Source organism: Uloborus diversus, chromosome 5 (genome assembly GCF_026930045.1).
Source record: "Uloborus diversus isolate 005 chromosome 5, Udiv.v.3.1, whole genome shotgun sequence".
In the NCBI taxonomy this organism is placed as follows: Eukaryota; Metazoa; Arthropoda; class Arachnida; order Araneae; family Uloboridae; genus Uloborus; species Uloborus diversus.
Window position 1 is genome coordinate 162,836,005 of NC_072735.1, and position 15,218 is coordinate 162,851,222.

Below are 15,218 nucleotides of genomic sequence, written 5' to 3' on the forward strand. Positions count from 1 at the left end.
AACAAGTTTTTTAAAACATCCACACTTTAAAATATAAAAATTGATGAAAATGAAATTTAAAAATTATCATTAAGACCCTCAAAGTCTTATGAATCATCGATAACTGTTTTTTCCTTTTAAATTCCTAGTTTTTGGTTTCGATATTGGAAAACAATATAAATAAATGAACAATTAACAGTGGGGAGGGAAGAGATTCCCCCAATGCCCCCTCCCCTGAATTTACCGAATCGCTTAACTGCTACTGTACTACAAAAAGGAGAAATATATTTAGATGATTCTTTTCTTCTAATCTTGCGAATTCTCCCGTCAGTATCCTTGCCCTTCAGGAATGAACAGTTTATCGAACCAAATAGATTTGAACACCTGTTACAGAAGACAGTAAATAATTACGTGTGTTAAACAAATATATGGAATTCTCTTGGCAGCTGCTTTTCTCGGTTTTGCAATGGATCCTGTACGAGTGCCAAAACGTTGTCTGCCAGTCTCTTGTTAAATTGTTTATTGGCCCTTGAATTTTTCGTATTCACTACTGTTTAATTCAAGACTATTTCCAGTGCGATTTGCAAATATTTACGCCTTTTTTTTTTCTTCTTTTTTTGTGTCTTTTTGAAAAGAGTTTTATGTCTGTATGGATACAGTTGAATTTTGAAACATCAAAGTTATATAAATGAAACAAACCCTTTCCATTATCGAGTAAATGTTTTTTACTTTGCTTTTTTTTTTTTTTTTTTCAATTATTTAAGAAAACGATTCCACGAAAGAGGAAACGTTCGGCTCAAGTCATTTCAAACCAAACTTTCCCAATAAGAAAAATATACATGTTTCAACACTCAAATTTATGACAGAAAGCTAGATAATGATAAGAAATTCTCTTCATGACATGAGTCGCACTTTCCTTCGTTTGTGGAGTTGTTTTCTTGGAATAATTGAAAACTACAGGAATACTTAAATATTGTCTTTTCTAACCCAGAAGAGTTATTTTGTGCTTTTGAGTGCATTATGAAAAGTGCTTAGTTTTTTTTTTTAAATTCTGTTATTGTAATTTCTAGTTTTGGTTCTTTAGTTGGAAAATAAAATAAATTTCTATAAAAAGGGAAGGGAAAGGTTGCCCCTCCTTGCCCCCCCCCCCCCCACCGTCGAATCGCCGCCACTGACCTGACAGATTTCTTAAAGCACACGGTGAAAATCAGATTTGAATATATTGTTATAAGTCCAGTGGGAAAAAATTTTAGTTAGACGACTGAGAAAGTTAAGATGACTGAGCTTTTTAAAACTGAACAAATTGGAAATCTCTTTTTTGAAAATTACAGTACATATAGTAAAAACATTGTATTTTATTACAAGAGACATTGAAATATTATTTTTTTATTTTTAGTAGTATATTTGCGCCTTCAAAAAAAAAAAAAAAAAGAAAGAAAGAGAAGTTTAAAAATTTCCCCTTTTTTTTCATGGGGCAAAGCGAGAAATTAAATATTTTTCTAATGAAAAATGTTCTAATCAATCATAAAAAATATTTTTGACGAAATTAATGAGGAAATAAAAGGTTGACTCAATAAATTAAAACCAACGGCCCAAGAAATTGAAAAAAAAAAGGGGGGGGGGAGAAAAAAAAGACTAAGATTTATTCACATTGCAAATATACACTGTTGGCCTCTGGGGAGAGAGGACCTATAGATTTTGTTGCAGGGGGCCTAAAATTTATAGGTCTGGGCCTGGCATTCAACCACGCAGCTTCCGATAAGGTTACCCAGAAAAAACCCTATATTTCGGAAACTTAAGCAGGATATTGGGTAAAGTGCTTTCAAACGGAGTTTTCCGATAATTTCAAAAAAGTAACTATGTTAAAAAAGTAGGTTTCTCATTAAAAAGATGTAATGTTTTCCATTTCTTTGGACGCGCGGGGGAAGGGTTATTTTCTGAAAATGAGACTGTCTGTTAAACAGCCTTATTATTAATTCTCAGTTTTTCACAATATTGCTAAGATTTTATTTTATTCTTTTTTTTAAAATGTAGATACTATTTACAAGAGAATGAAAACACTCTTCTTAAAGGTAAACTATCAAATATGACAATTTGCCTATTACATTTTTGATGTATAAATGTTCAATTAAATATATTTTAATAAATTACTAATGGTTAGCAGGGAAACACATGAAAACAGCATTCACAATAACACTTATTTTGATTTCATTATGTTCTTCAACTCATAAACTTAAAAGTAAAAACCAGACACACTTACACTTAAAATATGTAGATGTATAATGCAAATCTTTTAAAATCTTAACAGTTGATAACACAAAAATGTTACAGATGAAAAACTTGCGAAGGTTTTTTACTAACTCGTTCTGTGAAACGTTTTCGTCAGTATTAAACACTACAAGAGTCATTCTAATGATAGAATAAAATCTTTCCAATAAAAATAACTCACCTAGTTTAAAATCCAAAGGCAAACAGTAAATTACACAAGTTATGTGACGGGATAAGGATTATGCATATCCATGGCGTCCTTTCGGCAGTTGTTCTCGGGTTTTAGTTTTTGTTTGTTTTTGTTTCGCGCATGCGTCAAGTGTCAAGAAGTTGCATTAACGTACATTGAAAATAAGGGAAAAGTTTTATATAGCTTCAGCTTTAATCACATAACTATAAATTAGCATAATATGATGAGGCTTAAAAATTATCTTACATCTGACTGAATCCATGTGATGACCAAAAATTATCCTCTTGGCATTGGTGAGTTTTACTTTGCGTATGTGTCAACACTTCCACTTCTTACTTTTTTGGAGACATGAAAAAGCGTTTTGAGTTTGTTTGTTGATAAGGAAATTTTTTTTTAATTGCAGGATTCTGTTTATTCCAGAAACATTTTCGTTATATCAAAATAGGTTTCTGATTTTTTTTTTTGTATGATCGCCAAAAAGGACATTTTTAGTTCTTCATTTTGGAGAATTTATGAGGGTTCCCGAACCTCCCCTCTGAATTCACCAAAGATCGTCTAAAACTTCGGTGCTTCAATTTCAAAAAAAAAAAAAAAAAAAATCCGAGGTAGAGAACCTGAACCACCTCATATCATCAAAGAGCATCATCAAAGGACCTCAGATTTATTCTCCCCTTAACACAATCAAGGATCGTCTAAAATTGCGTTTTAAGAGCTGCAATTTTGAAAATTTTCTGTGGGCAGCCCTACGATCCCCCTCACCCCTCAACAAAATCATAGATAACAAGTGCATTTAAAGTTTCAATTTTAAAGAATGCCCGAGACCTGACCCTGAACCTAACCTCCCTCATAATTTTACCAAAGATCGCCTGAAATGTGATTTTAAGACTACATATTCCAAACATTTCCAAAAGTGGGCCCTGAATTTCTTCTCTTCTGACATCTTCCAAACGTTCCAAGTCCTCCAACCCTCCCTAATATAATCAGATAACAATTGTTTTTTTTTAGTTTTAATTTTGAAAAATGAACGTGGAGTACTCCCTAACCTCTTCTCTTCCTAACATTTTACCGAAGTTCATCTAAAAAGCATTTCTAAGGCTACAAATTCGAAAAGTTTTCGGTTGAGAAGCCCCCAGGCCCCTATGTCTGAGTGAATATTATTCTTAAGATTTAGTTCATACTGCTAATACCTTCCAAGTCCCTGATCAATTTGATTATTCAAAGTTATTTGCTTCTTCTAATTAATGTAAAATATTGATTTTAATAAATATCAACTAATACTTCAAGTCAGTGTTTGATTATTTATATTAAATATTTAAATGATCAGTCAGTAAAATTATCAAATCAGTTTAGACTAATGAATTATGAAAACTCCAAAACAAATTTTTAGCGTTTGCTTAAACTGATTTTAACAAATGGTAGATACAGCCGCAATACCCCCCCCCCCCCCGATACGTCACTGCATAGATGTTCTCTTCTCTTCATTCAATCACTCTTTTATGTTTACATTTCAAAGTCCCTATTGAACTGTAGCAGTTTCTGGAAAATGATGCATTTTTTTCTTAAAATTATTCCATAGTAAATACTTGTTTCTGCTTTGATTTTAAGTGTCTAAGTGTCATGGGTAGTTTTTTCCTCCAATTATTATTTGTGTAAACTTCTATTTTTCTATGGAATAGCTGTTGTAGTTGATTTTAAAAAATCGTGGATCTTCTTTTCCTCCAATAAATTATTTTTCAAACACTGTAGCATCAGCATCCCGAAAACTCGGCCTAATGTGACCCAAAAAGTGGCCAAATTTGCCAAAATACCGGGTTAGCGGGAATGCGTGCGCACCCTGGTTTTTGGACGTTATTATTTTCTTCCTGCCAGAATGTGGAAGAACTTAAAAAAAAAAAAAAGATCGGATTATCAAATTCCGAATTTCCGAGACTCTACTGTGTCATGAGTTGAAAAGTTGATCCATCAAATCACGTTTAATGTGAGAAATTCTCTGCTCTAATGCCGGATTTTCCCTCCACATTCTAGCTTATGAAGTTAGGGAAAAAGCTTTTAGGGCCCACGTTATTCCGGGCACTCATGAAGCACACATTCTACGGACATTTTGTTGCCGGTGAAGATGAGAAAATTATTTTACCAGTTATCAGGAGAATGCAGTCCTTTGGAGTGAAGAGTATTTTGGATTACAGCGCAGAAGAGGATTTGAGCGAAGAAAAAGCAAAAGAAGTCGAAATGAGGTATTCTTCATTGATATAAATTTTGTAAATTCATGTTATTTTTTGAAATTTGGCGTTTATTAAATCAATTTTCGTTCAAAATTAAAGTAGTGAGAACGCAAAGGGATATAAGTGACAAAATTAAAAAATTGGAGTTAACCAGTACAAATGGTAGGTGAAACTCTGCTCTGTCTTGGGTAAAAGATAGTACTATTGTCCGTTTCCCATGAGAAGGCACTTGACTCCTCCTTCGTCACGTGGTATCCGATGATTATTTTTCGCTGTTTTCGGCCGAAGGTATATTCGGATCATAGCATTTTGTTGTAAAAGTAGCAGTTTTTAAAATGTAAGAATGACTAAAATGACAACAGACAAGTGATGTAAAGGACACTAAGACTTTTGCACATTAAAATGCACCCACAAGTTAAGGCTGTCTGGTTGTTTTATTTATAGAAGCGCTTGGATTGCTTACCGATCACCCCCGCGTAAAATAGAACTCTGCATTCAGGGAGGCGGGGCGAAGTGCCTTCTCGTGACAAATGGACAATAGTTGCTCTGGTAGGTGCTTCTATATGACATAATTTAGAAAAAAAAATTAATGAAAGCCTACCTAGGACCTTATCTCTAAACGCGCTTTACTCAAAACTCTAAAATAGCCACCTACATCCCTTTGCTTCTCACGTCTTCAATTGCTTCATGCTAATTTTTTTCAAGTTTTTTTTTTCTTTTTTGCTTGACCAGCATTTAACATGGGGCCCTGTGATAAGTTTAACAAATGTTGACATTGATATTCTGTAAATGTTTCACCTGTTTGTTAATACAGTTTTTTTTTGGTAAGAAAAGATTGATTTACAAAGAGTGAACTGGTATAGTCGCCAATGGCCATTCAATAATTTTATTTTTGAATAATTTGCTATTACACATGTGCTAATTTATCAATGTAATAGGGGTATTCCATGTCAAATTAACAAGACACTCCACCTGATCATCTCAGATTTTAATGAAACTTTGAAAAATCTTGGTTTTTGACATCTTAAATTAAAATACAATTAAAACGAGCTGATGTGTGCATCACATGACTTCCTTTTACTCCAATTTAGTGTCATTTCCCCATTATTCGCTATTTTAATGTGATTCAATATTTATTCTCTAAATATCACCAACAATGGCCAAATTGAAACCAAAAAAAAAAAAAAAAACTCCGCCAAATTTTTCGCCAAGTTGGCGACAAAACTTGGCGACCAAAAGACTGGCGATATATCGCCAAGTGTCCGACAAATTATAACGCCACTTCAGTTTACATCGAAATTAACAATGATTTCCCCCCAAAAAGGTGCAAAAGACCCCCTTAGGAACATCCGAAAGCAACCAAAAGGGGAGGTGCACAACTAGACCCCACTACGAGTCTATGTACCAAATTTCAACTTTCTAGGACATACCATTTTTGAGTTATGCGAGATACATACGCACATACGCACATACACACATACGCACATACATACAGACGTCACGAGAAAAGTCGTTGTAATTACCTCGGTGATGGTCAAAATGGATATTTCGCGTGTCTATACATTCTTAGGCACTTTTCCGCATATGGTCGAATCGAAAAAAAAACTCAACATTCATTTGGGGGTGAGCAAAATGGAAATTAAGGGCGATTTTTGAGTGAAAATTTTTTCGCGAATACAATACTTCCTCTTTTGTAAAAGGAAGTAAAAAGTATCATTCACAATTTATTCAAGACTTATTTTTTTTTTTTTTTTCAAATTTATTTAAAAGCCCTTTTTTTTATTTGTTGGTAGTGCTTTGAAAGGGTTATAACTCAAGTTCTATGGATGCCACAGCGTTTTATGACAGCTAATTTTAAGGACAATCACATGCATATATCTCTTAAATACTTTTCAAGAATAAAAATTAGCAAACTTTTCAAATATTGAAATGAAATTTTGAGAGTTTTTTTAAATTTTTTAATAAAAATAACTGTTGATAAGTATACAACTAACATGTCAAATTGAAAAGTGTCTTTTAAAACTTTTTGAAAAAAAAAAGTGATTTTTAATGCATTTAAATGAATACATCCAACATTTTTCAGAGTGCTAGCATGAGGGAATCAGCAGTGAATCTAAGACAAGCAAATAAGCTAAGACCCTTTTTACTAAAATTTGCTTTGAAATTGTTAGCTTTTATGGAACTACAGAGTTGTTTAATAGCTCATTTAAAAGAGAATTACATGCACTTAATTTTGATACACAACTTAAATACTTCTCAAGAAAAAAATCTCCATAAAATATTAAAATTTTAAAGTCAAAAGATTTTGACAGTGGTTAAAAAAAGTATCACTTTTAATGTATTGTAATAAATACATCCAAAATTTTTCAGAGTGGTACCATAATAAAAGTATTACAACTAAAAGTAAATAATGTAGGACACTTTATTTTTTTTGCAATTTTCGCTGAATTTTATTTGTAGCTGCCTGTCCCTTCATGGTCCCACTCTGAAAAATTTCAAATGTATTCATCAACGGTTTTTTTTATCCGAATTTTTTAATGACAATATCAAATTCTGTTTAAATTTTTTTTAAATTTTGCAAAAATAATTTTGAAAGTATTCTATTTACATGTCAAATCAAGTGTAATTGTGTTTAAAATAAGCTATTAAAACAACTCTAGCTCCCGTAAAACTTGAATTATAAGAATTTTAAAGCAAATGTTAGCAAAAATTGTCCTACATTATTTGCTGTAACTGCCGATTCCTTCATGGTCTCCCCCCCCCCACACACACACAAACAATTTTAGTGGATTCATTAAAATGCATGGAAAAAAACCATTTAAAAAAATTGTAAGAAACTATTAAAAATTCTAGATTTTTTTATTGTAAAATTTTGCATTTTTTTTCCTTCTGAAAAGCGTGTAAGTTACTCATCAGATTAAAATGCATGTATATGTCTTATAGTAAGCTATTATAAATAAAGCTCCCATATAACTTTAGTTATAATTTTTCAATCGCTGCCAGCAAGTAAAAAAGTGCCTTTTAACAAATGTGTGTCGAAAGTCATGAATTATAAATGATAGATTTTTACTAAATATACACATGAAAGCTAGTTACTACGTATAGCAATCCAACGAAATAAATTTTCTGTCCCAAATTAATTGTTATTACATTGCTTGAATTCTATTACCGTATATACTCGCGTCGACAAATTTATTACAAAAAATGATGTTTAAAGTTAGGGGGTCGACTTATACGCGGGGCAGAATTTCCGAAAATTTTCCCCGACTTTTTTTCTTAGAAAAAAAAACACTCGAAAACGTTAACATTTTATCGATTTCAGTCCATCCCTTTTAAGCAGATGCTAAAGAAGTAAATAAATACTTAAACATTCTGCTATGATTTTACATAGTCCGAGTGTGAAATAAAGAACAAATAATTACAGTAAAAGGCCGGCCATGCGAAAACTGCGGGGATCGCCATATTCGCGAATTTTCTAGATAGTCGCAAATTATTGCTCATTTTTTAAAAATAATATAACATGGCTACAGCATAAAATTTTCTTGATATAAAATCTAAATAAATGCAACTAGTAAAAAAAATCGTAACAGCAAAACCGAACCCTTTACGAAAATCAAGATCGTAAAAGAGAAACGTTTTGGCGCAAAAAATAAAAATATCGGATATTTTCCAACATAAAAATGTTCATTACATTTCATTTTCCTCTTTTTTATAACGTTTAAATTTGAAATTTGCTGCATAACGCTCCCGTTTTTTCTCAAAAGTAGGAATTCAACTTATACGCGGGTTTTCTATTTTTTTCCCGTTTTTTCTCCTAAAAGTAGAGGGGCAGTAGAGGAGCCGACTGAAACGCAAGTATATACAGTACAACACGGAATTCCCATTACAACGAAAAAAATTTGCGGTCCCTTCAAGCTCGTTTAGCACTACATAAATTAACGATTTCAATCCAAAATATTTCTGTTAGTTTCATGAAAATCTGAGATGACCAGGTTGGTACTTTTTTTTTTTGATTTGACATGGAATGACCCCAAGCAAAACCTCCTTATTATCTTCCATGTTTTGCATCTTTTTTAGAGCTAAATCATTTTATTTTTATTCATGTAATACACAAGTTATTTAATTTTCTTAAAATCTTTTCCTAGCGGGTGTTTATCTTCAGCATCTGAAGTTGATAAACTCGGTAAGAATTGAATTTATTTTGAAGAAATTATTTCAAATTGGAGAAATTTTAATATTGTTTACATCAATGCTGCATATATCAGTCGAAATTGTAAACTATAAAACATGTCCGGCACTTTTATCAAATCTTCCATTTTCCCTTATCAACTTGAAACGTCTAAACAACCCATATTCCATCATATATATTCTCTTTATGATATAAATAACTGGGTATCTAAAAACAACTGTTCTAGTAAAAGAATATAAGTGCATGTTCAACAGAAAAAGAAATGCTGTGCATTTAGAAATTGCACAGCAACGTTCGCCCCAATGAACTGACTATAAAATGAATTTTAGTCAAAATATGCTCATTTTGTTCTGTGATATATTATTAATGCTATAACACTTAGCTTCATAAAGTTAAACTTCCTTTCTTCGACTAAATTTTAGTCTAGAAAAAGGTTGAGCTCAGCTCTTGCAGTTCATTTCAAATGCTGAGTTTTTACATGCTTGATTGGAATTCAGCCTCTTTAAGCATGAAAATTGAATTTGAAAACAATAACAGGGCTCCCACTTATTTTATCAGATATTAAGCACTGGTTAGAAGTATTTTAATTTGCTTTATTCTTTCAATTCCTTTTGGTCTTTTTAAGGGATGTGGGAAGCATCTCTATTAAGTATCCCACGGTAGTCATCGCTGTCGACCAGACGCCCCCCCCCCCTCATACTGTTACTTCATGTTGGCAATCCCCATTGAAAACGTTTGCCCTTCTAATTGCTAACTTGTCTATTGTTATCAGGGAACAAGAGTGCCCATATGGGGGGGGGGGCAAATGAGGGCTCAATTCCCCCCCCCCTAGAAATTAGAACTTTCTTGCTTTTAGTTCTTTTTTCTTTGCAAAAATGTAAAAACATTTCTTCTTCAGCAATTAATGAATAAGTTATTAAAAATGTCAAACTAATAACACTAATCTGTACTGAAATCGGTTTCTATGGGGAAAATATCCTGCTAAACTATGGGAAAAATACCTGAGCCCCCCCCCCCCTTAAAATTAAAATTTTGCATATGGGCGCCCTTGTAAGGAATAAATTCAAACGAGAGTCGATTTTTAAGAACATATGGTAGCTTTATAGTATGAAATGAAAACAATTCTCCATCAGACACAGAACGCATCCCAAATATGTTTTTCTTTATTTTGAAGATGTCTCTCAATCTTGGGGTTGCTAAAGAACTTTTTAATCTGAGGCTCCCATAGAAAGATTGTATCAAATTTTAACTACATTGATGAGAAGAGATAATTTTGCACAGCTTGACAGGAGATGTTGTGCTTTCTTGATACTGCACAGTTAATTTTCTGATCTCGCATCTGTAGATACGCAGCAGAAAATGAAGTGATGCAATTGTGACCCAAGCCTTTCTTCAGGGGCTGTCCATAAATGATGTCACACTTTTTTCACCTTTTTGAACCCCTCTCCCCCCCCCCCTTTGTCACAAAGGGTCACACTTCTCAAAACTTCCTCTCTCCCTCTTTATAATATATGACGTTATTTTTTCCATCAACATATTCTTATAAAAAATGCTTGATGTCACACTTCTTGTTACCCCCCTCCCTCCCCCTTATCACAAACTCATAATTTCACGAGCCCCCTCCCCCCTTTGAAGAGTGACATCATTTGTGAACAGACCTTTCATCAATGTTATCGGTAGAGCACTTTTGGTAACATAAAAAGATGTAAATATCTCTGCAATAAGAGCCAACTAGTTTTCTCAATGTAATATTTGTGTTCAGCATGTTAAATTCATCTAGAAAATTGGATACTTTTTCCAAAGAAGCAATTTCATTAGTTCAGTCCAGTGTAATTGTCTTAAAATATTCCATACCCATCAAGAAAATCTTTGAATAGTATGCATTTATTGGAACCATAAAATATCAGAAAATGTGCCTGTGTTATCAATACTTCATATGACTGATATTTATAATAGATTAAGAATTGGGCTAAGGAATTTAAATTTCTGTTAATGATACTTTTTCCCCCCTTAATCATGTTTTAAAGTAACAATAAATACATAGTTAAAAAAATATTTTTCTACACCTGAAATATTTACAAAAGATGACATCTGCTTGTTATTTTACAGGTAAACAATTTCAACCATATGAAGAGTTTAGCCGACAGACGAAAATATCACACTGTTGCAAGAACATATTTTTACCTTGATGAAGCTCAATGTGAAAAAAATATGGAAACTTTCCTAAAGTGCATTAATGCTGTTGCAGGTATGTAGAGGTATCCCTCATATAACACTTTTAATTCATACCATGTAGTATGAAAACCGTGTTATACAAGACTTTTTTATAAATATTTTTTTTAACTCTTTTTTAAAATAATTAATCATGTACATATCATAAATCATGTCAATATGTATGTGTTGTATTGAAACTGTGTTCCGTGTTATATTGAAACCAAATCTTAAGGTACAAATTTTATGATAGCTGAAATTTCGGCTCAATAGAATGTACAAACAAACACTGGCAACAAGAACATACAACAGTCTACTGATTTAAAATCAAGAGTTCTTATAAACGATACAACTTAATTATTTTACATGCCTCAAATTAAAACTGTTACGCATAACAAGAAAATACTTTATCAACTTTTTTTCTAAGAACAAAATGCATTCTATCAGAAAAAAAAGTCTGGACTCTTCTATAGCAATCAAGTTTGTCTGAGCAACAACAAGAAAACAAAATATAAAATAAATAGAATTATTCCCTTTATTTTATTTTATACTTTGTTAGGATTACATTTCTTATTTATTGTTTACCAAATTTAGCTTATGTTTAATCGTAATGTTATTTTCCTACAATAAAATTGGAAACAAAATAATTTTCATCTTTTTGTTTTTAGAGAACACTGATGAGAAAAATAAAGTATTTAAAAGTTAAAAGAAAGGTGTTATACGCAGAAACCAAACTTTCGAGCCACAGACAGTATTTTTCATACAAGTTTCATAAAAACAAAGAAAAAGTTTTTAGAGTTATTATCATGCATTTTTTAACAGTGTTTTGTTTTTTAAAACAAAAATGAAATTCTATCTTTTAAAATTTGTGTTATATCAAAACTGTGCAGTATTAAATTCAAGTTTTGAACCATGTAATATCGAAACCGTGTTGTAGAACTACCGCATTATATGGATGCTTCACTTGCCATAATGATTACCTCCATAAAACTAAAAGTCGAGAAAAGTGATGAAGAACATAGAGTTATCCATAGGAGTGAATGGGCCCTTGGGTTACATTTTCTGCAATCGCAGGATCAGAAATGTACTGAACCAAAACTTTAATATCAATTCACATGCTAAGCTTGCGGTACTTTTCGTCACATGAAAGCTCGCGGGGGGCTCCGTAGGCCCCGAATGGTTGATTCAGTAAATTGAGTATGCAAAATAGAAAAAAAAAATGTGTTTTCAACACTAAATTATAAATAGATAAACAGCCTCTAAAATATGTTTTAAAAAGTAAGGTTTAAGAAAGTTATATGATACATGAATCTAAAACTTCTTCTGGGCATGACTGATGAACGCTATACTGTTCTGTGTCAACTTCTTCTTCATCATCTTCATTAAGAGAGTTCTCATCAGTTGAAAACTCAACCAACAAGGTCTGCAACCTCTTCATTTCATCTTTGTAGCTTAAATAGCGATGCATTTCACAACGTCTTCCTTTACATTCACAATCTGAAATGAAAAGCGTGAGCGCTCGCTCCGGGCCTCTGAGGCACTTACCTGAATTTTCTGGAGAAAAGGGGGAATGTACATTCCTGAAAAGCATGTGGTGAGAATGTGAATGTCACCTTGAACGCAGCTACTGTGTACCTCATTCATTTCCGTTGAAGGGGTTATTTTTGGCAGCCTAGTTTTGTAATGACCGGGCTTGAGAGGCCCGATGCGAGGTCTCCCGGGTTAATATAAATTCCCACTCTAAGCATTGATTAAGCACTATTAAAGCAGAAATGATGATTTTTTTAAAACGTGGAGTTAATCGATTTGGCAACTGAGGCATCCATATGAGGGTCGCCTGTATATATGCAACCTAATTTAGCTACTGAAGCTCTTTTTCATTATTATTTATAGGTATGTTACAAGTTTTGTTTTATTTTTATAATAATTAATAATTGCCAAACCATTTTTAATGTCCTATTTTCATTAGCAACATCACTTCTCCCACTAGAACATGCTGTGTCTTTCTGTCTGCGACTCATAACTTTTCACTTATGAGTCTCTCTCACTTATGTGTTTTTTCCTGTTGGTCCCTGCAGCTATCTCATCTGTAATTAATAATATAAAACGTTCACTGTAGTTAACCCAATATTCTTCAATTTTGTTCTAGAATATCCCTACACTTTCATATAAATTTAATTTATTAACGAAATACTCTTGAAATCCCAGCAAATTTTTAACGTCGTCTAAATGAAAGTCAAACTGAAAAGAAGGATTTTTTTTATGTAGGAGTTATCCTACTTAAATTATTAAAAAAAGTGGGACAAAAATGTGCCTTGTAATTAAAACTTCAATTAACCTTTTCTGTGATTCTGTTAATTTATCTTCATGAAATAATAAAATTGTTTGTTACGCAAATAAAAACATAATCATATCCTCATTTTTACTATTCTTCCTGCAGGAACAACACAATCTACTGGGTTTGCTGCTGTTAAAATGACTGCACTCGGTAGGCCACAATTATTAGTAAGCTTGCTTTATTTAATTATTATTATTATTTATTTATTTATTTATTGTTGACAAAAAAAGAGTACAATTTGTATAAAAGCAATAAGCATTATAGAGAAAAACATCCATCTCTCATTGAGGGATCAAAACAGAAAATGAGCTTTAGACAGTATTCAAAATACATAAGTGGCAACATTTTAAAAAGGATTTTTTTATCAATCTATTACATGTCCTTTATTAGAAAGTGTAAAGATTTTTTCTTGGCAATACAAGGGAGGGGCGTTGGGGGTCATCGCCTGTACTGGTAATTTTTCTGAATTGAAGTCCTGAAATGCAAGTATATGCACTTTTTGATAATGTTAAGAAAAAGAGTAGTGTTTAAATTTCTTCTCTAGAAACTTTTCAGAATTGAAGATTCAAAAAAGCAATTTTAAGCTATCTTTGGCACTGTTAGGAGAAGTTTGGAAGCCTCCCTCTGGGCATTTTGTGAAATGTAAGTCATAAAGACATGATCGCAGAAATCTCGGGTAACGGGTTTAGCTAGAATCCCTATAAGGACTCTAGGTTCAGCGACTAATCCTCTGGTAATTTTTCGGAACCGAAGTTTTAAAAAGATCAATTTTTGATGACCTATGACCATGTTATAGGGGGAGGGTCATTCCCCTGAAATCATTACAAAATTGAAGTTCTAAAATGCAATTTAAAAATACCTCTTTCAACAAAAAAGAAAAGGAATAATTTCGGAACATTCTTAGCTAAAGATCTAACATGAAAATCATGTTTCTCCCCCCCCCCCGCAAGCATATATAAACCTGATACGCAGTAAGAGGTCAATTAAAAAATCAACCGCCCCCTCCTTGAAAGTTTCCTGGATCCGTCCTTGTACTGGATATAGTTTGGAGAATTTTAAGGGGTCATTTTCAGTTAATTGGTTTATCATCTTGTTTTTTTTTTTTTTTTTAAATGTTTTGAACCTTTTGCATTTATCTGCATCAGAAACTTAGTGTTCCAAGATATCAATGAACTCAATAATGATATTTCAATTCTCCTGTTGCTCAAAGAAAAAAAAAAGAAAGTTATTTTTCTTCTGTTTTATCCTTTCCCAGACTGTTACATTTTTAATTATTTCATTTATCTATTCATGCACATCTGTTTCATGACGATATGGCCACTTATAATTTTGATCTAAAAATCTAACGTTGTTTTCCAAATTAGCTTACAATAGTTCCTTTTAGTTTGAGTATTTATTATAGTTTATAATAAATTTTTTTTGCATATTACTTGCTTTTGATTTCATACATTAATATTGGTAAATAAAAACAAAAGCATTCTGCAATAGTTGCAGAAAATTACTGGCATTTATTCTCTTACCGAGTGAACGCACTTAAAAAAAAAGAGTTTATTATTATTTTTTTAATTCTACTGGATCAAATTCATACCAGTATTATTCAAACTGTTCTATGCATTTATTTAACCATTTATTTATTTTAACTCTTTTTAGCTCTAGATTTAAAAGTCTGCTAGCACATTTTTGATATGAAGTTGTTTATTAGTAGGTTTTTCCATTTGAAAAAATACTTGTAGTAATTGTAAAAAGTGCAATTCTGAAGAAATATTACTATAAAATCTCGTGTATCATTAATGAATCCGAAATTCTATAAAGCATGTGGTT

General features: G+C 32.2%; 1 protein-coding gene across 1 annotated transcript in view; it reads left to right on the plus strand.

Moving 5' to 3' along the window:
- LOC129222764 (proline dehydrogenase 1, mitochondrial-like) overlaps positions 1-15,218 on the plus strand; it is a 98,180-nt gene that overhangs the window by 70,173 nt on the left and 12,789 nt on the right. The window contains 5 exon segments of the mRNA XM_054857294.1: positions 4,463-4,671; positions 8,805-8,842; positions 10,958-10,986; positions 10,988-11,096; positions 13,500-13,564. Of these exon segments, the coding sequence (XP_054713269.1) occupies positions 4,463-4,671; positions 8,805-8,842; positions 10,958-10,986; positions 10,988-11,096; positions 13,500-13,564 (450 nt within the window).